Source organism: Pseudophryne corroboree, chromosome 2 (assembly GCF_028390025.1).
Source record: "Pseudophryne corroboree isolate aPseCor3 chromosome 2, aPseCor3.hap2, whole genome shotgun sequence".
Lineage (NCBI taxonomy): Eukaryota > Metazoa > Chordata > Amphibia > Anura > Myobatrachidae > Pseudophryne > Pseudophryne corroboree.
In genome coordinates, this window is record NC_086445.1 from 881,481,539 (window position 1) to 881,509,474 (window position 27,936).

A 27,936-nucleotide genomic window follows, 5' to 3' on the forward strand; every position below is an offset into this window, starting at 1 on the left:
CCTGTTGACATATTAACTGTCAACCATCTGGTGTCAACCTATTGACTGTCTATCTACTTACTGTCATTCTTCCATCAGGATACTCTAAAATCCAGACTATTTGCAGTTATGTAAGTACTGGGCTTACTGTCTATGTAAAATCCTAATAGGACAGCCTGTTAAATAACAACATTGCTGAAGAATGTACAGTACTATGCTGAATATCCTAAGAATGACATGGATATACATGGTAGAAGAAATAACTTAGTGGATAAGGCTGTGGACTAAAATTGACATACCCCATCTTGAATTCTTGGTCACTTATTTCTGTGTCACAACCACTATAATGACATTGTTATCTCAGTTGGGTAGGAAAACTGCTTGAAAAAATAATGCTGACTGAGCTATGGAAGAATTGTAGAGAACCGAATAATTGAGAAATACTTACAGATGTGGAGTCCATGATTTGCATCATAGGAAAGAGCACCACTGGTAAGAAGGAAGTGACACCCAGCGGTAAAGCTTCTGTGCACCAGAATACAGCCATTATTATGATTACATAGGCGCAGCTCGCTTCCTTTGGAGACACAGAAGAACAGAATTGGAAATTAGTGAATAATGCAGTTACTACTACCAATTACTATTGCTCTAGTTACTCAGATGAATAGAAAAGTATTGTGTTTTAGTTAATTTAAATAGATTTAAATCATCGCACACTTCCAGCAAACTCGTGCCTAGAAAATTTGAATACAAGTGCTAGATATGTCAAAAGGAATTGGGAATGAAGTACTCCAACCCCTTCTCACCTTGTCTTTAGCATGCCCAGAGCATGCTCCTCCTTGTGGCTCTCCTTCACTTCAGCGGCGATGACAGCATGACATCACATATGCTGTGTCGCAAAAGGGAGCCGCTGGGACCTGTGGAGGGGATGACTGTGGAAGGGATGAATGCCATCCGATAGACACAGTGTGTGAGAGTAGCAGGAGAGGTGGGACACAGGTGGAGAAGGACCTTGGAGCCACCAGGGCCTGAGAAAGGGGGGGGGGGGTGGATGCAGCTCATCAGTGACACTAGCACCACCTGCATCATCTATTGACGTGGGTGGTGGGGCAGACTTTTCTGTTGGAATTACAGTGCAGGGTGGAGGTGGAACTAGTTAGACCTACTATTACAAGTGATGGAACTTAGTTCCAACCCCACCCCCCCAGTTTAAACTCTGCCTTAACCTCCCATCCTGCAGCCTAACACTAACCCTCCCCACATGAAGCCTAACCCTTACCCTTCCATCCTGCAGCCTAACCTTATCCCTCCCATCTCACAGCACAAGCCTAGGGTTAGGCTGCGGGAAGGGAGGGTTAGAGTTAGGCTGTGAGAAGGGAGGGTTCGGGTTAGCTTACTTTCTCACCGCTGTCGGGATTATGGCCATGGGGATGCCAGGGTCGGTATTCTAACTGCCGGTATCCTGTACCCAACCTGTGGTAGATGTAAGTGGCCATTGTTATTGATGATGGCTGCTTTAGTAGATGGAGGTCTGTGAGCAGGGCAGCTGCATAGACACGTGCAACTTAGTATACATAAGGATAATAATATTGGTCTTCAGAATCAGGCTCATGGACTGGAAATCTATATATTAATTAATAGATATGCACAGTGGTGATTCCCTCCCTGCTAATGGCTGTAACTGCTGTCACTCAGAGAAAAGCATTTGGGCAGGGACGGGGTGTTGGTGACTGTGCTGGGTGAATATTTCTAGTTTTATCCTAAGTTTCTAACTCCGGTCTCAAAACTGTTCATACTGTAACTAATGTAAATCATATATCTATGGGCCAATTTCCCAATTCACCAATGCTAATCCAATCATCCTCTTGGACTCCGATGATCGACAATTTGACGCGGTATCTATAAAATCCAGCATGTTTAAAATTCCTGACTTGCTGATCGTTTTTATGTCTGAATCAGCACATTGAGAATTTCCAATATGTTGGATTTTGCCAAATCATCACCCAGAAATTGGGAGAAGGGGAATTACCCCAATACACTCTTACTGTATACGCCCAATAACCTATTGATGTGTTTAGAGTGTAGACACATCAGATTGTTATTAGAGATGAGCGGGTTCGGTTCGTCGAGATCCGAACCCCCCCCCCCCCGAACTTCACATGGTTTACACGGGTCCGAGACAGCCTCGGCTCTTCCTGCCTAACACGCAAAACCCGAATGGGGGAAAACGTCATCATCCCGCTGTCGGATTCTCGCGAGATTCAGATTCCATATAAAGAGACGCGTATCGCTGCCATTTTCACTCGTGCATTGTCGATTGAGCAGAGAGGACGTGGCTACGTTCTCTGCCTGAAAAGCTCAATATCTGTGCTCAGTGTGCTACATTGTGGTGACCACCAGTATATAGTAGTACAGTACAGTAGGCCGTTGCTGTATCTTGCAGCTCCATGTCAGACTCCGTTCTAGTATCCTGATCAGTGCTCAATCTATGCTGCATTGTTGTGACCAGTATATAGTAGTACAGTGCTGCATTGTGGTGATCACTAGTATATAGTAGTACAGTACAGTAGGCCATTGCTGTATCTTGCTGCTCCGTGTCACTTCTATTCTCCTGATCAGTGCTCAATATCTGTGCTGCATTGTGGTGACCACCAGAATATAGTAGTACAGTGCTGCATTGTGGTGACCACCAGTATATAGTAGTACAGTACAGTAGTCCATTGCTGTATCTTGCAGCTCCGTGTCAGACTCAGTTCTATTCTCCTGATCAGTGCTCAATATCTGTGCTGCATTGTCTTGACCAGTATATAGTAGTACAGTGCTGCATTCTGGTGACCACCAGTATATAGTAGTACAGTACAGTAGTCCATTGCTGTATCTTGCAGCTCCGTGTCAGACTCAGTTCTAGTATCCTGATCAGTGCTCAATATCTGTGCTGCATTGTTATGACCAGTATGTAGTAGTACAGTGCTACATTGTGGTGACCACCAGTATATAGTAGTACAGTACAGTAGGCCATTGCTGTATCTTGCAGCTTCGTGTTAGACTCAGTTCTATTCTCCTGATCAGTGCTCAATATCTGTGCTGCATTGTTGTGACCAGTATATAGTAGTACAGTGCTGCATTGTGGTGACCACCAGTATATTGTAGTACAGTACAGTACAGTAGTCCATTGCTGTATCTTGCAGCTCCGTGTCAGACTCAGTTCTATTCTACTGATCAGTGCTCAATATCTGCTGCATTGTTGTGACCAATATATAGTAGTACAGTGCTCCATTGTGGTGACCACCAGTATATAGTAGTACAGTATAGTAGTCCATTGCTGTATCTTGCAGCTCCGTGTCAGACTCAGTTCTATTCTCCTGATCAGTGCTCAATAGCCTCTGCATTGTTGTGACCAATATATAGTAGTACAGTGCTCCATTGTGGTGACCACCAGTATATAGTAGTACAGTACAGTAGTCCATTGCTGTATCTTGCAGCTCTGTGTCAGACTCAGTTCTATTCTCCTGATCAGTGCTCAATATCTGCTGCATTGTTGTGACCAGTATATAGTAGTACTGTGCTGCATTGTGGTGACCACCAGTATATAGTAGTACAGTACAGTAGGCCATTGCTGTATCTTGCTGCTCCGTGTCACTTCTAGTATCCTGATCAGTGCTTAATATCTGTGCTCAGTGTCAGTGCTGCAGTGTGGTGACCAGTATACTGCAGTACAATAGTCCAGTGCTGTTCCTGATGCTCAGTGTCAGTTCTCCGTAGTATCATCAGTGCTCAGTAAAATCAGTGCTCAGTAAAATCAGTGATCAGTATAATCAGTGCTCAGTAAAATCAGTGCTCAGTAAAATCAGTGCTCAGTATAATCAGTGCTCAGTATAATCAGTACTCAGTATAATCAGTGCTCAGTAAAATCAGTGCTCAGTATAATCAGTTCTCAGTATAATCAGTGCGCTGTTAGACGTGCACCCGTTTTCTGCCATTAGTGCATTGGGATTTAGACAATTGATGAAGTTATTGTGTCCCCGGTACAAAATCCCATCTAGATTCCACTTCACTAGGCAGGCGATAGCGAGATTTTACCAATTAATATCAGTGATTAATAATTATTAATTACAGTGATCCTGCCAAATAATTCCAGTGATTTTGTCATTTTCTTCCAGTGATTTGGACCAATAATACCATTGATTAGAACAAATAATTCCTGTGATTTTGTCATTTTCTTCCAGTGATTTGGACCAATAATACCATTGATTAGAACAAATAATTCCTGTGATATTGAGGTGTTTGTGTCGCTTAGCTTAGCCATCCAGCGACCACAGTGCACCTCTTTTTCTCTTTTCTTTGCATTATGTGCTGTTTGGGGATTAGATTTTTAAGTGCCATCCTGTCTGACACTTCCGTATATGTCCAGTGGTACTACCATTTGATATAATTCCCGACATTACTGCCATTTAATTCCAGTGATTTCGACATTTTCTTCCAGTGATTTGGACCAATAATACCATTGATTAGAACGAATAATTCCTGTGATATTGAGGTGTTTGTGTCGCTTAGCTTAGCCACCCAGTGACCACAGTGCACCTCTTTTTCTCTTTTCTTTGCATCATGTGCTATTTGGGGACTATTTATTTAAGTGCCATCCTGTCTGACACTGCAGTGCTACTCCTAGATGGGCCAGGTGTTTGTGCCGCCCACTTGGGTCGCTTAGCTTAGTCATCCAGCGACCTTGGTGCAAATTTTAGGACTAAAAATAATATTGTGAGGTGTGAGGTGTTCAGAATAGACTGGAAATGAGTGGAAATTATGGTTATTGAGGTTAATAATACTATGGGATCAAAATTACCCCCAAATTCTATGATTTAAGCTGTTTTTGAGGGTTTTTTGAAAAAAAAAAACCATCCGAATCCAACAAAAAAATTTAAGGGAGGTTTTGCCAAAACGCGTCCAAATCCAAAATACGGCCGCGGAACCAAATCCAAAACCAAAACACAAAACCCCAAAAATTTGTTATAAACAATGGCATGTCACATACTGAAGTTCTAAAGACATGAGAATAATATGGACTTATGAAAACAAGCTACATTACCAGCTTTAATTTGTTCTTTTTAATGTGAAGATTTCCCTCCTAGATGCTAAAATATAACCATTCTCTGTTTTATTTGGTTGCATTGTTACTAAGCGGCATTGTAACTGAGTAATATATTCATCATTTACAAATACTCTACACAACTTCACAGTTCAGCAATAATACACCAATGATTTCTTACTTTATTTCTCTTCCATAGGTGGTCATTCCGAGTTGTTCGCTAGCGGCATTCGTTCGCTGTGCAGCGATGATGCAAAAAAATGGCACTTCGCATGCGTATGCTGCGCAGTGCGCATGCACGGCGTACTTTAACAACGAACGATGTAGTTTTGCACAGGGTCTAGCGATGCTTTTCAGTCGCACTGGCAGCCACAGACTGATTGACAGAAAGAGGGCGTTTCTGGGTGTCAACTGACCATTTTCAGGGAGTGTTCGGAAAAACGCAGGCGTGCCAGGAAAAACGCAGGCGTGGCTGAGCAAACGCAGAGCGTGTTTGTGACGTAAAATCAGGAACTGAATGGTCTGAAGTGATCGCAAGCACTGAGTAGGTTTGAAGCTACTCTGAAACTGCACAAAAATATTTTGTAGCCGCTCTGTGATCCCTTCGTTTGCACTTCTGCTAAGCTAAAATACACTCCCAGTAGGCGGCGGCATAGCGTTTGCACGGCTGCTAAAAACTGCTAGCGAGCGATCAACTCGGAATGACCACCATAATGCCTTCTTAGAAATCCCTTCACTACAGCTTTAATAAAGGAGTTTTATAGTTTAGCTCATGACTGGATGGACCCTAACCTGAAATAATACAGACGGTAAGGTCAAGCAGCGTCTTCTTTATTTTCATCAACTTGAAATTTTATATCTTCTAATTATTTTATTGTTTCATAAAATAAAATAATATTTTCAGGAGTTATATACAGTATCATAAGAATACACTTTGCTGTTCAAACTTATATAGTGAATGTAGTTTACTCTCATAGGGGCGATTCAAATGTTTTTCTGGGCACCCATCAGAGCAATCAAATTGCTGTGCTGATCGGGAGCCCATTGCTTTATACATGCCTAGATAAATGGGGTTAAACGGTGAATATTGGCTAATCCCATCTAAAGTCCTGGTTAGGGCGCACAAACTTCTGATTAGGGGGGTCATTCCGACCTGATCGCATGCTAGATATTTTTTGCAGCGCTGCGATCAGGTGAAAACTCGGCAAATCTGCACATGCGTATGCACAGCAATGCGCAGGCGCGTCGTACGGGTACAAAGCGGATTGTTGCTGAGCTATGGATTTTACGAAGAATCCATTCGCACAGCCGATCGCAAGGAGATTGACAGTAAGAAGGTGTTTGTGGGTGTCAACTGACCTTTTTCTGGGAGTGTTTGGAAAACCGCAGGCGTGTCCAAGCGTTTGCAGGGCGGGTGTCTGATGTCAATTCCAGGACCGGACAGGCTGAAGTGATCGCAGCGGCTGAGTAAGTTCAGACCTACTCAGAAACTGCACAAACTGTTTTTGTAGTGCTCAGCTGTACAAGCGTTCGCACACTTGCAAAGCAAAAATACACTCCCCCATAGGCGGCGACTATCTGATCGCAGCGCTGCAAAAATAGCTAGAGTTCGATCAACTCGGAATGACCCCCTGGGTGCCTAAACCACAGACTTTGCACACTTCTTCTTCTAGCACCTCAGGAGGCTATGAGAAGAATTGTCACCCCACTGCAACATGGTTTTACCCAGGTGCAGTTACTTCCTGTGTTTTTTTTTTTTTTTGCTCCACTGGACTGATGTCAATGATTATTTTCTGTAAGGAGCTGTGTAATATGTGTGCTCTATAAAATTACTTAACCACTTATATATTATAATTATATATTATACAGTATATTAATATTTTTTCCAAAAACTGCTCAGAAATTGTTAGGTTGTTTTTTATAGTGATGATTGAAATGGGTTAAGAATATTTGTTTAATTGTAAAAAATGTAAATTTAGTTTTTAAAAAAACTAGAGATGTGCACCGGAAATTTTTCAGGTTTTGTGTTTTGGTTTCGGATTCGGTTACGCGGCTGTGTTTTGGATTCGGACGCGTTTTGGCAAAACCTCCCTGAAATTTTTTTGTCGGATTCGGGTGTCTTTTGGACTCAGGTTTTTTTTTCCAAAAACCCCACAAAAACAGCTTAAATCATAGAATTTGGGTGTAATTTTGATCCTATAGTATTATTAACCTCAATAACCATAATTTCCACTCATTTCCAGTCTATTCTGAATACCTCACACCTCACAATACTATTTTTAGTCCTAAAATTTGCACCGAGGTCGCTGGATGACTAAGCTAAGCGACCCAAGAGGGCGGCACAAACACCTGGCCCATTTAGGAGTGGCACTGCAGTGTCAGACAGGATGGCACTTAAAAAAATTGGCCCCAAACAGCACATGATGCAAAGAAAAGGGAAAAAGAGGTGCACTGTGGTCGCTGGACGGCTAAGCTAAGTGACACAAACACCTCAGTATCACAGGAATTATTCGTTCTAATCAATGGTATTATTGGTCCAAATCACTGGAAGAGAATGACAAAATCACAGGAATTATTTGTTCTAATCAATGGTATTATTGGTCCAAATCACTAGAAGAAAATGACAAAATCACTGGAATTATATGGCAGTAATGTCGGGAATTATATCAAATGGCAGTACCACTGGACATATATGGAAGTGTCAGACAGGATGGCACTTAAAAAACTAGTACCCAAACAGCACATGATGCAAAGAAAAGAGAAAAAGAGGTGCACTGTGGTTGCTGGATGGCTAAGCTAAGCGACACAAACACCTCAATATCACAGGGATTATTTGTTCTAATCAATGGTATTATTGGTCCAAATCACTGGAAGAAAATGACAAAATCACAGGAATTATTCGTTCTAATCAATGGTATTATTGGTTCAAATCACTGGAAGAAAATGACAAAATCACAGGAATTATTCGTTCTAATCAATGGTATTATTGGTCCAAATCACTGGAAGAAAATGACAAAATCACAGGAATTATTCGTTCTAATCAATGGTATTATTGGTCCAAATCACTGGAAGAAAATGACAAAATCACAGGAATTATTCGTTCTAATCAATGGTATTATTGGTCCAAATCACTGGAAGAAAATGACAAAACCACTGGAATCATTTGACAAGATCACTGTAATTAATAATTAATTCTAAATCACTGATATTTATTGGTAAAATCTCGCTATCGCCTGCCTAGTGAAGTGGAATCTAGATGGGATTTTGTACCGGGGACACAATAACTTCATCAATTGTCTAAATCCCAATACACTAATGGCGGAAAACGGGCGCACGTCTAACAGCACACTGATTATACTGAGAACTGATTATACTGATCAATCACTGATTATACTGAGCACTGATTTTACTGAGCACTGATGATACTACGGAGAACTGACACTGAGCAGCGAGAACAGCACTGGACTATTTTACTGTAGTATACTGGTCACCACAATGCTGTACTGTACTACTATATACTGCTCACAACAATGCAACACAGATATGGATACTTGAAGTGACACGGAGCTGCAAGATACAGCAATGGCCTACTGTACTGTACAACTATATACTGTTGGTCACCAAAATGCTGCACTGTACTACTATATATACTGCTCACAACAATGCAGCACAGATATGGATACTTGATGTGACACGGAGCTGCAAGATACAGCAATGGCCTACTGTACTGTACAACTATATACTGTTGGTCACCAAAATGCTGCACTGTACTACTATATATACTGCTCACAACAATGCAGCACAGATATGGATACTTTCAGTGACACGGAGCTGCAAGATACAGCAATAGCCTACTGTGCTGTACAACTATATATCATTTGTCACCAAAATGCTGCACTGTTCTACTATATATACTGCTCACAACAATGCAGCACTGATATGGATTTTCCGCCATTAGTGCATTGGGATTTAGACAACTGATGAAGCTATTGTGTCCCCGGTACACAATCCCATCTAGATTCCACTTCACTAGGCAGGCGATAGCGAGATTTTACCAATTAATATCAGTGATTTAGAATTAATTATTAATTACAGTGATCTTGTCAAATGATTCCAGTGGTTTTGTCATTTTCTTCCAGTGATTTGGACCAATAATACCATTGATTAGAACGAATAATTCCTGTGATTTTGTCATTTTCTTCCAGTGATTTGGACCAATAATACCATTGATTAGAACGAATAATTCCTGTGATTTTGTCATTTTCTTCCAGTGATTTGGACCAATAATACCATTGATTAGAACGAATAATTCCTGTGATTTTGTCATTTTCTTCCAGTGATTTGAACCAATAATACCATTGATTAGAACGAATAATTCCTGTGATTTTGTCATTTTCTTCCAGTGATTTGAACCAATAATACCATTGATTAGAAATAATAATTGCTGTGATTTTGTCATTTTCTTCCAGTGATTTGGACCAATAATACCATTGATTAGAACGAATAATTCCTGTGATATTGAGGTGTTTGTGTCACTTAGCTTAGCCATCCAGCGACCACAGTGCACCTCTTTTTCTCTTTTCTTTGCATCATGTGCTGTTTGGGGACTAGTTTTTTAAGTGCCATCCTGTCTGACACTGCAGTGCCACTCCTAGATGGGCCAGGTGTTTGTGCCGCCCACTTGGGTCGCTTAGCTTAGTCATCCAGCGACCTCGGTGCAAATTTTAGAACTAAAAATAATATTGTGAGGTGTGAGGTGTTCAGAATAGACTGGAAATGAGTGGAAATTATGGTTATTGAGGTTAATAATCCTATGGGATCAAAATTACCCCCAAATTCTATGATTTGAGCTGTTTTTGAGGGGTTTTTGAGAAAAAAAACACCCGAATCCAACAAAAAAATTTAAGGGAGGTTTTGCCAAAACGCATCCAAATCCAAAACACGGCCGTGGAACCGAATCCAAAACCAAAACACAAAACCCGAAAAATTTGTTATAAACAATGGCATGTCACATACTGAAGTTCTAAAGACATGAGAATAATATGGTCTTATGAAAACAAGCTACAGTATCAGCTTTAATTTGTTCTTTTTAATGTGAAGATTTCCCTCCTAGATGCTAAAATATAACCATTCTCTGTTTTATTTGGTTGCATTGTTACTAAGCGGCATTGTAACTGAGTAATATATTCATCATTTACAAATACTCTACACAACTTCACAGTTCAGGAATAATACACCAATGATTTCTTACTTTATTTCTCTTCCATAGGTGGTCATTCCGAGTTGTTCGCTAGCTGCATTCGTTCGCTGTGCAGCGATAATGCAAAAAATGGCACTTCTGCGCATGCGTATGCTGCGCAATGCGCATGCACGGCGTACTTTAACAACGAATGATGTAGTTTTACACAGGGTCTAGCGATGCTTTTCAGTCGCACTGCTGGCCACAGAGTGATTGACAGAAAGAGGGCGTGTCTGGGTGTCAACTGACCATTTTCAGGGAGTGTTCGGAAAAACGCAGGCGTGCCAGGAAAAACGCAGGCATGGCTGGGCAAACGCAGAGCGTGTTTGTGACGTAAAATCAGGAACTGAATGGTCTGAAGTGATCGCAAGCGCTGAGTAGGTTTGAAGCTACTCTGAAACTGCACAAAAATATTTTGTAGCCGCTCTGTGATCCCTTCGTTCGCACTTCTGCTAAGCTAAAATACACTCCCAGTGGGCGGCGGCATAGCGTTTGCACGGCTGCTAAAAACTGCTAGCGAGCGATCAACTCGGAATGATCACCATAATGCCTTCTTAGAAATCCCTTCACTACAGCTTTAATAAAGGAGTTTTATAGTTTAGCTCATGACTGGATGGACCCTAACCTGAAATAATACAGACGGTAAGGCCAAGCAGCGTCTTCTTTATTTTCATCAACCTTAAATTTTATATCTTCTAATTATTTTATTGTTTCATAAAATAAAATAATATTTTCAGGAGTTATATACAGTATCATAAGAATACACTTTGCTGTTCAAACTTATATAGTGAATGTAGTTTACTCTCATAGGGGCGATTCAAATGTTTTTATGGGCACCCATCAGAGCAATCAAATTGCTGTGCTGATCGGGAGCCCATTGCTTTATACATGCCTAGATAAATGGGGTTAAACGGTGAATATTGGCTAATCCCATCTAAAGTCCTGGTTAGGGCGCACAAACTTCTGATTAGGGTGGTCATTCTGACCTGATCGCACGCTAGATATTTTTTGCAGCGCTGCGATCAGGTCAAAACTCGGCAAATCTGCACATGCGTATGCACCGCAATGCGCAGGCGCATCATACGGTACAAAGCGGATTGTTGCTGAGCTATGGATTTTACGAAGAATCCATTCGCACAGCCGATCGCAAGGAGATTGACAGGAAGAAGGCGTTTGTGGGTGTCAACTGACAGTTCTGGGAGTGTTTGGAAAAACGCAGGCGTGTCCAAGCGTTTGCAGGACGGGTGTCTGACGTCAGTTCCGGGACCGGACAGGCTGAAGTGATCGCAGCGGCTGAGTAAGTTCAGACCTACTCAGAAACTGCACAAACTGTTTTTGTAGTGCTCAGCTGCACAAGCGTTCGCACACTTGCAAAGCAAAAATACACTCCCCCATAGGCGGCGACTATCTGATCGCAGCGCTGCAAAAATAGCTAGCGTTCGATCAACTCGGAATGACCCCCTTGGTGCCTTTACCACAGACTTTGCACACTTCTTCTTCTAGCACCTCAGGAGGTAATGAGAAGAAATGTCACCCCACTGCAACATGGTTTTACCCAGGTGCAGTTACTTCCTGTTTTTTTGGTTTTTTTTTTTGCTCCACTGGACTGATGTCAATGATTATTTTCTGTAAGGAGCTGTGTAATATGTGTGCTCTATAAAATTACTTAACCACTTATATATTATAATTATATATTATACAGTATATTAATATTTTTTCCAAAAACTGCTCAGAAATTGTTAGGTTATTTTTGATAGTGATGATTGAAATGGGTTAAGAATATTTGTTAAATGTATGTTTAATACAATTTTCTTTAAAAAAATTTAAATTTAGTTTTTAAAAAACTAGAGATGTGCACCGGAAAATTCGGGTTTTTTTTCCAAAAACCCCTCAAAAACAGCTTAAATCATAGAATTTGGGGTTAATTTTGATCCTATAGTATTATTAACCTCAATAACCATAATTTCCACTCATTTCCAGTCTATTCTGAACACCTCACACCTCACAATACTATTTTTAGTCCTAAAATTTGCACAGAGGTCGCTGGATGACTAAGCTAAGTGACCCAAGAGGGCGGCACAAACACCTGGCCCATCTAGGAGTGGCACTGCAGTGTCAGACAAGATGGCACTTAAAAAAATTGGCCCCAAACAGCACATGATGCAAAGAAAAGAGAAAAAGAGGTGCACTGTGGTCGCTGGATGGCTAAGCTAAGCGACACAAACACCTCAATATCACAGGAATTATTCGTTCTAATCAATGGTATTATTGGTCCAAATCACTGGAAGAAAATGACAACATCACAGGAATTATTCGTTCTAATCAATGGTATTATTGGTCCAAATCACTGGAAGAAACTGACAAAATCACAGGAATTATTCGTTCTAATCAATGGTATTATTGGTCCAAATCACTGGAAGAAAATGACAAAATCACAGGAATTATTTGTTCTAATCAATGGTATTATTGGTCCAAATCACTGGAAGAAAATGACAAAATCACAGGAATTATTCGTTCTAATCAATGGTATTATTGGTCCTAATCACATGAAGAAAATGACAAAATCACAGGAATTATTCGTTCTAATCAATGGTATTATTGGTCCAAATCACTGGAAGAAAATGACAAAATCACAGGAATTATTCATTCTAATCAATGGTATTATTGGTCCAAATCACTGGAAGAAAATGACAAAATCACAGGAATTATTCATTCTAATCAATGGTATTATTGGTCCAAATCACTGGAAGAAAATGACAAAATCACAGGAATTATTCGTTCTAATCAGTGGTATTATTGGTCCAAATCACTGGGAGGAAATGACAAAATCACAGGAATTATTCGTTCTAATCAATGGTATTAGTGGTCCAAATCACTGGAAGAAAATGACAAAATTACAGGAATTATTCGTTCTAATCAGTGGTATTATTGCTCCAAATCACTGGAAGAAAATGACAAAACCACTGGAATAATTTGACAAGATCACTGTAATTAATAATTAATTATAAATCACTGATATTAATTGGTAAAATCTCGCTATCGCCTGCCTAGTGAAGTGGAAGCTAGATGGGATTTTGTACTGGGGACACAATAACTTCATCAATTGTCTAAATCCCAATGCACTAATGGCGGAAAACAGGCGCACGTCTAACAGCGCACTGATTATACTGAGAACTGATTATACTGATCAATCACTGATTATACTGAGCACTGATTTTACTGAGCACTGATGATACTACGGAGAACTGACACTGAGCAGCAAGAACAGCACTGGACAATTGTACTGTAGTATACTGGTCACCACAATGCTGTACTGTACTACTATATACTGCTCACAACAATGCAGCACCGATATGGATACTTGAAGTGACACAGAGCTGCAAGATACAGCAATGGCCTACTGTACTGTACAACTATATACTGTTGGTCACCAAAATGCTGCACTGTACTACTATATATACTGCTCACAACAATGCAGCACAGATATGGATACTTGAAGTGACACGGAGCTGCAAGATACAGCAATGGCCTACTGTACTGTACAACTATATACTGTTGGTCACCAAAATGCTGCACTGTACTACTATATATACTGCTCACAACAATGCAGCACAGATATAGATACTTGCAGTGACACGGAGCTGCAAGATACAGCAATGGCCTACTGTACTGTACAACTATATACCATTGGTCACCAAAATGCTGCACTCTGCTACTATATATACTGCTCACAACAATGCAGCACAGATATGGATACTTGAAGTGACACGGAGCTGCAAGATACAGCAATGACCTACTGTACTGTACAACTATATACTGTTGATCACCAAAATGCTGCACTGTACTACTATATATGCTGCTCACAACAATGCAGCAAAGATATGTATACTTGCAGTGACACGGAGCTGCAAGATACAGCAATGGCCTACTGTACTGTACAACTATATACTGTTGGTCACCAAAATGCTGCACTGTACTACTATATATACTGCTCACAACAATGCAGCACAGATATGGATACTTGCAGTGACACGGAGCTGCAAGATACCGCAATGGCCTACTGTACTGTACTATACTGGTGGTCCCCAAAATGCTGCACTGTACTACTATATAGTATACTGGTCACACAATAATGTAGCAGATATTGAGCACTGATCAGGATACTGTCTAGAACTGAGTCTGACACGGAGCTGCAAGATACAGAAATGGCCTACTGTACTGTACTACTATTATATACTGGTGGTCCCCACAATGCAGCACACTGAGCACAGATATTTGCAGCACACTGAGCACAGATATGGAGCTTTTCAGGGAGAGAATGTAGCCACATCCTCTCCGTTCAATCTCCAATGCACAAGTGAAAATGGCGGCGACGCGCGGCTCTTTATATGGAATACGAATTTCGCGAGAATCCGACAGCGGGATGATGACGTTCGGCCTCGTTCGGGTTAACCGAGCAAGGCTGGAAGATCTGAGGCTTCCTCGGACCCGTTAAAAACACGTGAAGATCGGGGGGTTCAGATCTCGACGAACCGAACCCGCTCATCTTTAAAAAAAACATTGGTACAAACATTGATGGTCAGAACTTCGCGACCATTATTTTCCCGTAGCCGCACAATGAGTTTTCCAACTGGTCGCATCAGATTTGACCATGTCAGGGAAAGCCCAGCCTGCTGCGGTCACATCTGATGCGACCATGACAGGCAAGTGGTTAAATAATAATATTGTGTGATAAAGGGGAGTGACTTTGTATAGTCCCTGTCCCTTCATTACCTTTATCCTGAACTTGCTATTTCTGGATTAAAGTATGAACTCCTGTGTGTTTTCACCTGCTTGGGTCTGTGGTTCTCTATTTTACCCTGCAAGGCATGTTAATAGATCTGAGTACACCTTGCGGTACCTAACATATATTTAAGATAATAAAGGCTGATGCGTTGTTCTCTAAACACATAAGGAGCATTCTTGTGAACCTAAACTTCCTGTATAAATAGATGCCCCAAGCAGATGTGTTTCTAACAACTTTTCCTCCCTGCTCTCCCGGTGATTTATGGCTGATGTCACCGGGAGGTGGGACTTAGGCCTGCCGGCAGTAGGGGCAGGGCTTAGCTCCAGAGCTGCTACACAGGCTGGCTTCTAGGGACTGCATCAGCTTCAGCCCACAGGAGCCAGATAGGGCTGTCGTTATAGAAGTGGAGTGGTCTCCCTTGGAAAGTGCTTTCTCTGCTATCGCAGATGGACTGGCAGTCCCAGGGCAAGAGAACAGACTAACATAAATCAAGTGTATTTAAATAAAATGTGTATTTTTAACATAAAAATGGGGACTGTGATTTAGGCGTCCCCAGTAATCCACATATACAGATGTAGCCATACTGCAATACAGCTTGCTGCATGTCACGCCATACTGTGACTATTACTAATAGAATAAATGGAGCAATTGCCAGCTGCGATTAATCACAGACTGGCCCGCCATGCAGCATGCCACATCGCAGCAAGATGACCATTTCTACATATGTAGCAAAACACTAAGGGGTCCTGTTAAATTCCTTTGTTGATTTGTATGTTATGCTTGGTGCACACCAGGATAATTCTAGGGATGATTGTATGATTTTGACACATTGGATTGATATTTCATTACTAAAAGTGCAAATCGTGTACCTTTCACTAATGGTAACGATCTGATGCATGTTCGTATCTTTAGCTCTTCTCTGAAGCTCTGAAGCTATCGCTAATGACAACATGCTCCTGAACAGGGCCAGATTAACAATGGGGCGTATGGAGCTACAGCTCCAGGCGTCCATATAAAAATAGGCCCATTATCATGGCAGCTTGATGATGACCCGCCATCAGTGGCCACATAGTTGGCCATAAATCATATCTATTAAGATTCTATTTTTCCCCCACAAATTATGCAATTTGAAGCTTTTAAATAATTAGGGAGACATTGGGGATTATATTGTAGGGGAGTACACACATGGTTCTGGCCACACCCACACAGTACTTGTCACACATTCCCGATTCTAACAAAAGGCCCTTGAATATCTTCAGCTCCAGGCCTATGTGGCCCTTAATCCGCCCCTGCTCCTGGATGTGGCCACTCCTTGAACTTTTGCTAGATCTTTAAGATCTATCTTTTGTGTATTGCACTATATCATTTGTCAAGGACTGCCAGGGAGCTGCTTGGGAGCTCAAGGGAAATCTTTAATGACATTGCTCGTTTGCGAGTCGTTCTGGTGTGTACCCAGCATTAGGACAAAGCAGAGCACATTTCTTATAATAAAATCATCCATATTTAATTTGTCATAATAATAAATCTACTGCATATTGCAACAGTGTTGTACAATGTAATATATCATAACAGGGGTATATATATATATATATATATATATATATCAAACGGGTGGTCTTCAGTATGCCGGCTGTCGGGATCCCGGCGCTCAGTATACCGGCGCCGAATCCCGACAGCTGGCATACCGACACTTATTCTCCCTCGTGGGGGTCCACGACCCCCCTGGAGGGAGAATAAAATAGCGTGGCGCGCGTAGCGCGCCACCGTGCCCGCAGTGTGGCGAGCGCAGCGAGCCTGCAAGGGGCTCATTTGCGCTCGCCACACTGTCAGTATGCCGGCGGTCGGGCTCCTGGCGCCGGTATGCTGGTCGCCGGGAGCCCGACCGCCGACATACCATACTACACCCATAGCAAACAGCAGGAAGCGGCACTCAGAGACTTTGTAACTCGTGCAAACAAAGCAGCAAGGCTTTAATGATGATACATTAAACCTTGCTACTTTGCACGATTTACAAAGTCCCTGAGTCCTGCTGTTTGCTATATGCATACCTCCCAACTGTCCCGATTTTCGCGGGACAGTCCCGTTTTTGGGGGACTTTTCCGCTGTCCCACACGCGGGCCGCAGTGTCCCGTGGTGGGGGGGGGCAGTTGGGAGTCTCTGTCTTGCTGCCCTGCTTAGAGTCTATTCACTGGATTCAGAGGGAGAGGGGGCATGCCAGCGGCTCACAGAGCGCTGGGCATGCCCCCTTAGTGATGAAAACGGGGGCGTGGCTCGCGATCGCGGGTCCTCCCGCAAAGTGACCCCCCCTTTTCTTAGGCCACACCCCTTTTCCGGGAGCGCGCGCGCGTGTCCCTCTTTAGGTAACTGTAAAGTTGGGAGGTATGTATATGTGTGGGGGCGCTGACCCCTGTAAGAGGGCATCGGGGCCAGTATTACATTTCACCCTGGGAGTGCCAGATCCTGTTCATGCAGCAAGTTTGGAGCTGCATTTCAGCAAATGAAGTTGGGGAATAAGGGGTCTATTTACTAAGCTTTGAATGGAGATAAAGCGGACGGAGATAAAATCCTAACCAACCAGATCCTAACTGTCATTTTTTAAACCCAGCCACTGACACGGTAGTTAGGAGCTGAGTAGCTGGTACTTTATCTCCGACCGCTTTATCTCCATCCAGGGCTTAGTAAATAGACCCCTTAATCAGAATTGATGGTGTCCTCAATGCAGAGAAATACAGTCAGGTACTTATCCACAGGGGCGTATCTACCCATTGGCCTGGATGGCACTCGCCAGGGGCGCCAGGCAAGGAGGGGTAGAATCCAGTAGTACTGTCAGACTTGGTGACTGTCTGTTAGTATCAGCGTCTGCACCTCACTTGTAATCAGACTCAACATAAACTACAGCTCCCAGCATCCCTTGTTGCTGGAAGCTCCAGGAGCTGTAGTTTATTTTGAGTCTGATTGATCACTAATGCAGTGCTGTGCCGCTGGACACTGGCACCGGCAGTAACAGACAATTCACAAGGTACAATGCAGATTAAGTGCGTGGAGGGGTGGCACAAGACTGCACTGCACGGCATTGACCTTCGGGAAGCGGGGACATGCGGTGAGCTAAATAGCTCAGGAGGCACTGGCTAGCACCAGAGCCACATTTGCATGCAATATATGAGCCAAAGGGTACATCTGGGCATTATACACAGGTACAGTAGTATACACTGCTGGAAATTTGGTGAGTTTTGATCAGAGATGTGCGGAAAAGATAGACAGGTGAGGCACTGCCTCTCCTGCCATAGACTTTTTACTCCAGAGTTTTGGCTATAAAAATTATTAGAATAATGCAAAGAAGATATTTCAAACATACGCTTTGTATTTTTCACATACTTTATACCAGGGGTGGGGAACCTTTTTTCTACCGAGGGCCATTTGGATATTTATAAAATCCTTCGGGGGCCATACAAAAATTTTCAACTTAAAAAATTACCCTGCCCCCCAGTAGGTCTGCCCCTCAGAGTTACTGTGTGTGCGCGCCGGAGGCGCGCACGCGCCAAAAAAATGGGTGTGGCCAGTTAAAATGGGACGTGATACACATATGCCCCCAATAGTGCGGTGCCAGATCCACAATTGCCCCCACAGTGCCAGGTATACAAATGCCCCCACAGTGCCAGGTATACAAATGCCCCCCACAGTGCCAGGTATACAAATGCCCCCCACAGTGCCAGGTATACAGATGTCCCCACAGTGCCAGGTATACAGATGCCCCCACAGTGCCAGGTATACAAATGCCCCTCACAGTGCCAGGTATAAAAATGCCCCTCACAGTGCCAGGTATACAAATGCCCCTCACAGTGCCAGGTATACAGATGCCCCTCACAGTGCCAGGTATACAGATGCCCCTCACAGTGCCAGGTATACAGATGCCCCCACAGTGCCAGGTATACAGATGTCCCCACAGTGCCAGGTATACAGATGCCCCCACAGTGCCAGTTATACAAATGCCCCTCACAGTGCCAGGTATACAAATGCCCCTCACAGTGCCAGGTATACAAATGCCCCTCACAGTGCCAGGTATACAGATGCCCCTCACAGTGCCAGGTATACAGATGCCCCCACAGTGCCAGGTATACAGATGCCCCCACAGTGCCAGGTATACAAATGCCCCTCACAGTGCCAGGTATACAAATGCCCCCCACAGTGCCAGGTATACAAATGCCCCCCACAGTGCCAGGTATACAAATATCCCCCACAGTGCCAGGTATACAGCCCCCACAGTGCCAGGTATACAGATTCCCCCACAGTGCCAGGTATACAAATGCCCCCCAGTGCCAGGTATACAAATACCCCCCACAGTGCCAGGTATACAGACCCCACAGTGCCAGGTATACAAATGCCCTCCCCTCTCCCCTCCGTGCTGCTTACCGTGGACGCGACGGAGGAGAGCGAGGCTGTCGGGTGAAAGCGGCGGCGTGTAGTACTTCAAACCAGCCGCCGGTTCGAGAGACAATCAGAGCTCGCGGACCGGCAGCCGTGGCTCCTGATTGGCTGCCGGTCCGCGAGCTCTGATTGGCTCACGGACCGGCGGCTGGTTTGAAGTACTACACGCCGCTGGTCCCATTCTACAGCCGCGCTCTCCTCCGTCTCCCTGCTCTGACAGCTGAGACACGCTGCCGCCCGACTGAGCAGCAGCGTGTCTCACTGACACAACCTGGTGGGCCGGACCAAACGGCTTCGCGGGCCGTATACGGCCCGCGGGCCGGAGGATCCCCACCCCTGCTTTATACAGTCAAATCTCTGGAACAAACGTTAGTATGACAGGAAAGGCTCTGCCTCACCTGCCTCCCCCCACCACACGTCGGGTGTGGTTCATCAAATCGACAGTGTCTAGGTCGACAATGTTTAGGTCGACCACTATAGGTCGACAGTCACTAGGTCGACATGGATGGAAGGTCGACAGGGTTTCTAGGTCGACATGTGCTAGGTCGACAGGTCTAAAGGTCGACATGAGGATTTTTTTTTTTGGGGTGTCGTTTTCTTCGTAGAGTGACCGGGATCCCAAATTAGTGCACCGCGTCCCCTCGCATGGCTCGCTTCGCTCGCCATGCTTCGGGCATGGTGCCTTCGCTCCGCTACCGCTTCGCTCGGCACACTTTACCATTCCAATCGTAGTCCACGTGGATCGTTAAGTATGAAAAAATTCAAAAAAAGAAAAAAAATGTGAAAAACTCATGTCGACCTTTAGACCTGTCGACCTAGCACATGTCGACCTAGAAACCCTGTCGACCTTCCATCCATGTCGACCTAGTGACTGTCGGCCTATAGTGGTCGACCTAAACATTGTCGACCTAGACACTGTCGATCTTCAGACCGGATCCCCCACACGTCACCGTGGGAAGTGGACGGAGTGGAAGCAGGGGGCAGGGATACATGGCACTCAGTCAGTGCCAGGCAACCCAGCAGCATGGAGGAGAGGGGGAGAGGATAAGGAGCTACTAAAGTACATGCACTGAGTGTACCCTGTCTGTGAGGGGGGTAAACACTATATAGTCTGTCTTTATGTGTGTCTGTGACTGCATTTATGTATGTGACTATATGTGTATGTATGTTTGTGTGTATAAGTATCTACTGTATTTGTATGTATTAGTGTGTGACTATGTATGTGAATAAGTGTGTAACTATATATGTATGTGACTATATATGTGTGCATGTGTGTAACTATTTGTATATACTGCATGTGTGACTGTAGTGTATATCATATGTACTGTATGTGTTTTGTGTGTGACAGTATGTATGTAAGTGTATATGTGTGTGCCTATGGGCGGGATCAGATGTACAATGGGGGATATTCGGTAAGGATTGCAGATTCTGCTAAAAAGCAGAATCTGCAATCCTTTCTATTGCATGCTGGGGGATGCTCATCCATCGCAGGGCAAGGCCGTCCAGCATGCTGAATGGCCTGCTCAGCGACTGCGATTGCAATTTATTTGTGGTTGCAGCAACTGTGGAAACCCCCTGCAACTGCAGCTAGGCTGCATATGCAGGTGGTCCCCCGCCATTTTTCACATAGGGGTGGCTGCGTGTGATGTCACTCAGTCACCACGAAAATGCAGATGCCTGACCCCGTTTTCCCCGCGCCGCCCCAGCAATGGTCCATCACTGCCCCCCGCCCTCCCCGTGAACGCCTCTGCCTGTCAATCAGGCAGAGGTGTTTACAGCCAATGTGATCCTATCGACGGAGCATTGAGCACAGAGATATTGCAGTCGCATCCCTGATTGCGGTTTGACCGCATTCCACTTATAAAAATAGAAATATATTTACTAGCACTGGTCCACATTTCTATTTTCTATTTGCATTCCCCATATGCCTTCTATAGACAGTGTTTCTCATAGGGGAACTACTGTGTGGCATAACGTGAATAAGAGACACTACTGTGCGGTGTAATGTGATACTGTGTGACATAATTTGAACTGGAAGTACTATTGTGTGACCACGCCCAGTGGCGCACCCAGGGGGGGGTTCCGAGTACCCAGAAACCCCCCTCCACTAACAAAAAAAAAAAAAAAATTATTATTTTTTAGCTGCAAGAGTATTATTAATGACTGTCTAGCGTCCTCTGCAGCCTGCTGTCTTCCTGGTGGCACTTGCAAGTGCAATAAAAGTTTACTTTATTTTAATTATAGTACATATATATCCATGTGCCTACATATATACACATGTATATACATACATACATACATATAAACACACACACATATGATATATATATATATATATATATATACATGTGTATATATATATGTGTACTGTATGTGTGTGTATATATATATATATATATATATATGTATGCATGTTTAATATGCTATGTATATGTGTATATGGGTTCACTACGATCTCCCGGCGGCCGGCCTCCCGGCGACCAGCATACCGGCGCCGGGAGGCCGGCCGCCGGCTTACCAACAGTGTGGCGAGCGCAAATGAGCCCCTTGCGGGCTCGCTACGCGCGCCACACTATTTTATTCTCCCTCCAGGGGGGTCGTGGACCCCCACGAGGGAGAATAAGTGTCGGTATGCCGGCGGTCAGGCTCCCGGCGCCGGTATGCTGGTCGCCAGGAGCCCGACCGCCGGCATACTGAAGACCACCCGTGTATATGTATGTGTGTGTGTGTATATATATATATATATATATATATGTGTAGATATATATATATATATATATATATATATACACACACACACACACACACACACACACACACAGACACACTAGTTTTACGGACCCAGCATATACTGGGTCACCTCAGTCCCCACCCCCGTGATTGGCTCCGCCCAGTTCTGGAAACCCCCCCCATGCAAATCCTGCGTTTGACACTGACTCCCCTTCCCCACAAGGCCAAGCCCTTTTTTGATACACCCTCCTTAGTTCAAATATGTGTGTGAGTGTGTGTGTGTGTGTGTGTGTGTGTGTGTGGGTGGGGGGGGGGGGGGGGGCACCAGCCCTTACTTTGCCTGGGGCGCTCAGACCCCTAGATACACCACTGCTTATCCATCATGCAACCCTGTCAGGAATGCATCTGGTTGGCTCCAAATTTATTCTGCAACAGGACAACAGCCCCAAACATACAGAGCAAATGTCATTAAGAAATATCTTCAGCGTAAATAAGAACAAGGAGTCCTGGAAGTGATGATATGGCCCCCACAAAGCCCTGATCTCAACATCATCAAGTCTGTCTGGGATTACATGAAGAGACAGAAGAATTTGAGCAAGCCTACATCCACAGAAGATCTGTGGTTAGTTTTCCAAGATGTTTGGAACAACCTCCCTTCTGAGTTCCTTCAAAAACTGTGTGCAAGTGTAAATTGATGCTGTTTTGAAGGTGAAGGGTGGTCACACCAAATATTGACTTAATTTATATTTCTCTTCTGTTCATTCCCTTTGCATTTTGTAAATTGATTTAAAAAAATATATTCTGGTATGCGTTTATTTTCTAAAGCATTCTTACTTTGCAACAGTGTCGTAACTAGGCATTTTAGCGCTGTGTGCAAGAAACAGCATTGGCGCCCCCCATGCAAGACAGGGGCAGTGCGCGCCTATGTCCCGCAAAAATATATAGGGCGTGGCTTCATGGGGAAGGGGCGTGGCCACAAAATAATACCAATTCATACTACGGTGCACAGTAGTCTCCTTTATTCAAATTACGCTGCACAGTAGCGCCACTACACCAGGTAGAGCCCCTTTTACACATTACAGTAGACAGTCCCCCTTTTTACACATTACGGCAGACAGCGTCCCCTTTTTACACATTATGGCAGACAGCGTCCCCTTTTTACACATTACGGCAGACAGCGTCCCCTTTTTTACACATTACGGTAGACAGAGTCCCCGTTTTACACATTACGGCAGACAGCGTACCCCTTTTTACACATTACAGCAGACAGCACCCCCTTTTTACACATTACGGCAGACAGCGTCCCCTTTTTACAAATTACAGCAGATAGCTTCCCTTTTTTACACATTACGGCAGATAGAGTCCCCTTTTTACACATTACGGCAGACAGCGTCCCCTTTTTTACACATTACGGCAGACAGAGTCCCCTTTTTACACATTACGGCAGACAGAGTCCCCTTTTTACACATTGCGGCAGACAGCGTACCCTTTTTACACATTACGGCAGACAGCGTCCCCTTTTTTACACATTATGGCAGACAACGTCCCCCTTTTTACACATTACGGCAGACAGCATCCCCCTTTTTACACATTATGGCAGACAGAGTCCCCCTTTTTACACATTACGGCAGACAGCGTCCCCCTTTTTACACATTATGGCAGACAGCGTCCCCCTTTTTACACATTACGGCAGCCATTCCCCCTTTTTACACTTTGCGGCTGGCAGAATAGATAGAGAAATAGAGAATGAAAGAGAGAGAGAGAGCTACTTACCATCTCTCCCCGCAGGCAGTCAGGCTCCTCGCCGCTGTGAATGCTGGGATGAAGGAACCGCATCCCAGCATTCACAGCAGTACCGGGCAGCCAATACGTAAGGAGAGGGGACAGCTGCAGCGGCGCTACTACCAATTACATAGCGCTGCTGCAGTTCCAGTCCCCCTCCCTCCTCCTCCTTCTCCACTGCCTCCGGCGCTGCTGCTCTCCTCCCCAGCGCGGCGCACACAGCAGAGGCGGCATGTAATGAGTCAATTTGACTCATTATAGGCCGCTGGCCGTTGCACCCTCACAAGTAGTTACGGACCTGCTTTGCAGCATTTTGCAGCATTTTTCCGCACCTGACTAAACCTGTTGCACAGTACAGTATAGATAGATAGATAATAGGATTTTAATTACCTACCAGTAGATCCTTTTCTTGTAGTCCGTAGAGGATACTGGGGTCCACATTAGTACCATGGGGTATAGACGGGTCCACTAGGAGCCTTGGGCACTTTAAGAAATCAATAGTGTGCACTGGCTCCTCCCTCTATACCCCTCCTACCAGACTCAGTCTAGAAACTGTGCCCGAGGAGACGGACATATCTTGAGAGAAGGATTCAGAAAGGATAATGGTGAGATTCGAACCAGCACACACAAACAAGAAGAAAACCATGCTAACCCAACATGAACAGGAAAAGCAACAGCCGAACCAACAACAATACTTAACCAAGTAACCATGCAGGAAACACGAAGGACTGGGCGGGCGCCCAGTATCCTCTACAGAATACGAGAAAAGGATTTACCGGTAGGTAATTGAAATCCTATTTTCTCTTGCATTCTAGAGGATACTGAGGTCCATATTAGTACCATGGGGATGTACCAAAGCTTCCAAACCGGGTGGGAGAGTGCTGAGGTTCCTGCAGAACTGACTGACAAAAATTAAGGTCCTCAGAGGCCAAAGTATCGAACTTGTAGAACTTAGCAAACGTGTTCGAACCCGACCAAGTAGCTGCTCGGCAGAGCTGTAAGGCCGAGACACTAGTGATGAGCACCGGAAATTTTTCGGGTTTTGTGTTTTGGTTTTGGGTTCGGTTCCGCGGCCGTGTTTTGGGTTCGAACGCGTTTTGGCAAAACCTCACCGAATTTTTTTTGTCGGATTCGGGTGTGTTTTGGATTCGGGTGTTTTTTAAAAAAAACAATAAAAAACAGCTTAAATCATAGAATTTGGGGTTCATTTTGATCCCAAAGTATTATTAACCTCAATAACCATAATTTCCACTCATTTTCAGTCTATTCTGAACACCTCACACCTCACAATATTATTTTTAGTCCTAAAATTTGCACCGAGGTCGCTGGATGGCTAAGCTAAGCGACCCAAGTGGCCGACACAAACACCTGGCCCATCTAGGAGTGGCACTGCAGTGTCACGCAGGATGGCCCTTCCAAAAAACACTCCCCAAACAGCACATGACGCAAAGAAAAAAAGAGGCGCAATGAGGTAGCTGTGTGAGTAAGCTAAGCGACCCTAGTGGCCGACACAAACACCTGGCCCATCTAGGAGTGGCACTGCAGTGTCACGCAGGATGGCCCTTCCAAAAAACACTCCCCAAACAGCAGCACATGACGCAAAGAAGAAAAAAAAGAGGCGCAATGAGGTAGCTGTGTGAGTAAGCTAAGCGACCCTAGTGGCCGACACAAACACCTGGCCCATCTAGGAGTGGCACTGCAGTGTCACGCAGGATGGCCCTTCCAAAAAACACTCCCCAAACAGCACATGATGCAAAGAAAAAAAGAGGCGCAATGAGGTAGCTGTGTGAGTAAGCTAAGCGACCCTAGTGGCCGACACAAACACCTGGCCCATCTAGGAGTGGCACTGCAGTGTCACGCAGGATGGCCCTTCCAAAAAACACTCCCCAAACAGCACATGACGCAAAGAAAAAAAGAGGCGCAATGAGGTAGCTGTGTGAGTAAGCTAAGCGACCCTAGTGGCCGACACAAACACCTGGCCCATCTAGGAGTGGCACTGCAGTGTCACGCAGGATGGCCCTTCCAAAAAACACTCCCCAAACAGCAGCACATGACGCAAAGAAGAAAAAAAAGAGGCGCAATGAGGTAGCTGTGTGAGTAAGCTAAGCGACCCTAGTGGCCGACACAAACACCTGGCCCATCTAGGAGTGGCACTGCAGTGTCACGCAGGATGGCTCTTCCAAAAAACACTCCCCAAACAGCACATGACGCAAAGAGAAAAAGAGGCGCGATGAGGTAGCTGTGTGAGTAAGCTAAGCGACCCTAGTGGCCGACACAAACACCTGGCCCATCTAGGAGTGGCACTGCAGTGTCACGCAGGATGGCCCTTCCAAAAAACACTCCCCAAACAGCAGCACATGACGCAAAGAAGAAAAAAAAGAGGCGCAATGAGGTAGCTGTGTGAGTAAGCTAAGCGACTCTAGTGGCCGACACAAACACCTGGCCCATCTAGGAGTGGCACTGCAGTGTCACGCAGGATGGCCCTTCCAAAAAACACCTCCCAAACAGCACATGACGCAAAGAAAAATGAAAGAAAAAAGAGGTGCAAGATGGAATTGTCCTTGGGCCCTCCCACCCACCCTTATGTTGTATAAACAGGACATGCACACTTTAACCAACCCATCATTTCAGTGACAGGGTCTGCCACACGACTGTGACTGAAATGACGGGTTGGTTTGGACCCCCACCAAAAAAGAAGCAATTAATCTCTCCTTGCACAAACTGGCTCTACAGAGGCAAGATGTCCACCTCATCATCATCCTCCGATATATCACCGTGTACATCCCCCTCCTCACAGATTATCAATTCGTCCCCACTGGAATCCACCATCTCAGCTCCCTGTGTACTTTGTGGAGGCAATTGCTGCTGGTCAATGTCTCCACGGAGGAATTGATTATAATTCATTTTAATGAACATCATCTTCTCCACATTTTCTGGATGTAACCTCGTACGCCGATTGCTGACAAGGTGAGCGGCGGCACTAAACACTCTTTCGGAGTACACACTTGTGGGAGGGCAACTTAGGTAGAATAAAGCCAGTTTGTGCAAGGGCCTCCAAATTGCCTCTTTTTCCTGCCAGTATAAGTACGGACTGTCTGACGTGCCTACTTGGATGCGGTCACTCATATAATCCTCCACCATTCTTTCAATGGGGAGAGAATCATATGCAGTGACAGTAGACAACATGTCCGTAATCGTTGTCAGGTCCTTCAGTCCGGACCAGATGTCAGCATCAGCAGTCGCTCCAGACTGCCCTGCATCACCGCCAGTGGGTGGGCTCGGAATTCTGAGCCTTTTCCTCGCACCCACAGTTGCGGGAGAATGTGAAGGAGGAGATGTTGACAGGTCGCGTTCCGCTTGACTTGACAATTTTGTCACCAGCAGTTCTTTGAACCCCAGCAGACTTGTGTCTGCCGGAAAGAGAGATCCAAGGTAGGTTTTAAATCTAGGATCGAGCACGGTGGCCAAAATGTAGTGCTCTGATTTCAACAGATTGACCACCCGTGATTCCTTGTTAAGCGAATTAAGGGCTCCATCCACAAGTCCCACATGCCTAGCGGAATCGCTCTGTGTTAGCTCCTCCTTCAATGTCTCCAGCTTCTTCTGCAAAAGCCTGATGAGGGGAATGACCTGACTCAGGCTGGCAGTGTCTGAACTGACTTCACGTGTGGCAAGTTCAAAAGGTTGCAGAACCTTGCACAACGTTGAAATCATTCTCCACTGCGCTTGAGACAGGTGCATTCCACCTCCTATATCGTGCTCAGTTGTATAGGCTTGAATGGCCTTTTGCTGCACCTCCAACCTCTGAAGCATATAGAGGGTTGAATTCCACCTCGTTACCACTTCTTGCTTCAGATGATGGCAGGGCAGGTTCAGGCGTTTTTGGTGTTGCTCCAGTCTTCTGTACGT

General features: G+C 44.5%; 1 protein-coding gene across 1 annotated transcript in view; it reads right to left on the reverse strand.

Annotated features, from left to right (window-relative positions):
* Window positions 1-27,936, reverse strand: part of LOC135051349 (solute carrier family 13 member 2-like) — a 257,947-nt gene that overhangs the window by 155,811 nt on the left and 74,200 nt on the right. Inside the window, exon 2 of the mRNA XM_063957395.1 lies at window positions 428-556. Coding sequence (XP_063813465.1) covers window positions 428-556 — 129 coding nt within the window. The remainder of the gene's footprint in view (window positions 1-427; window positions 557-27,936) is intronic.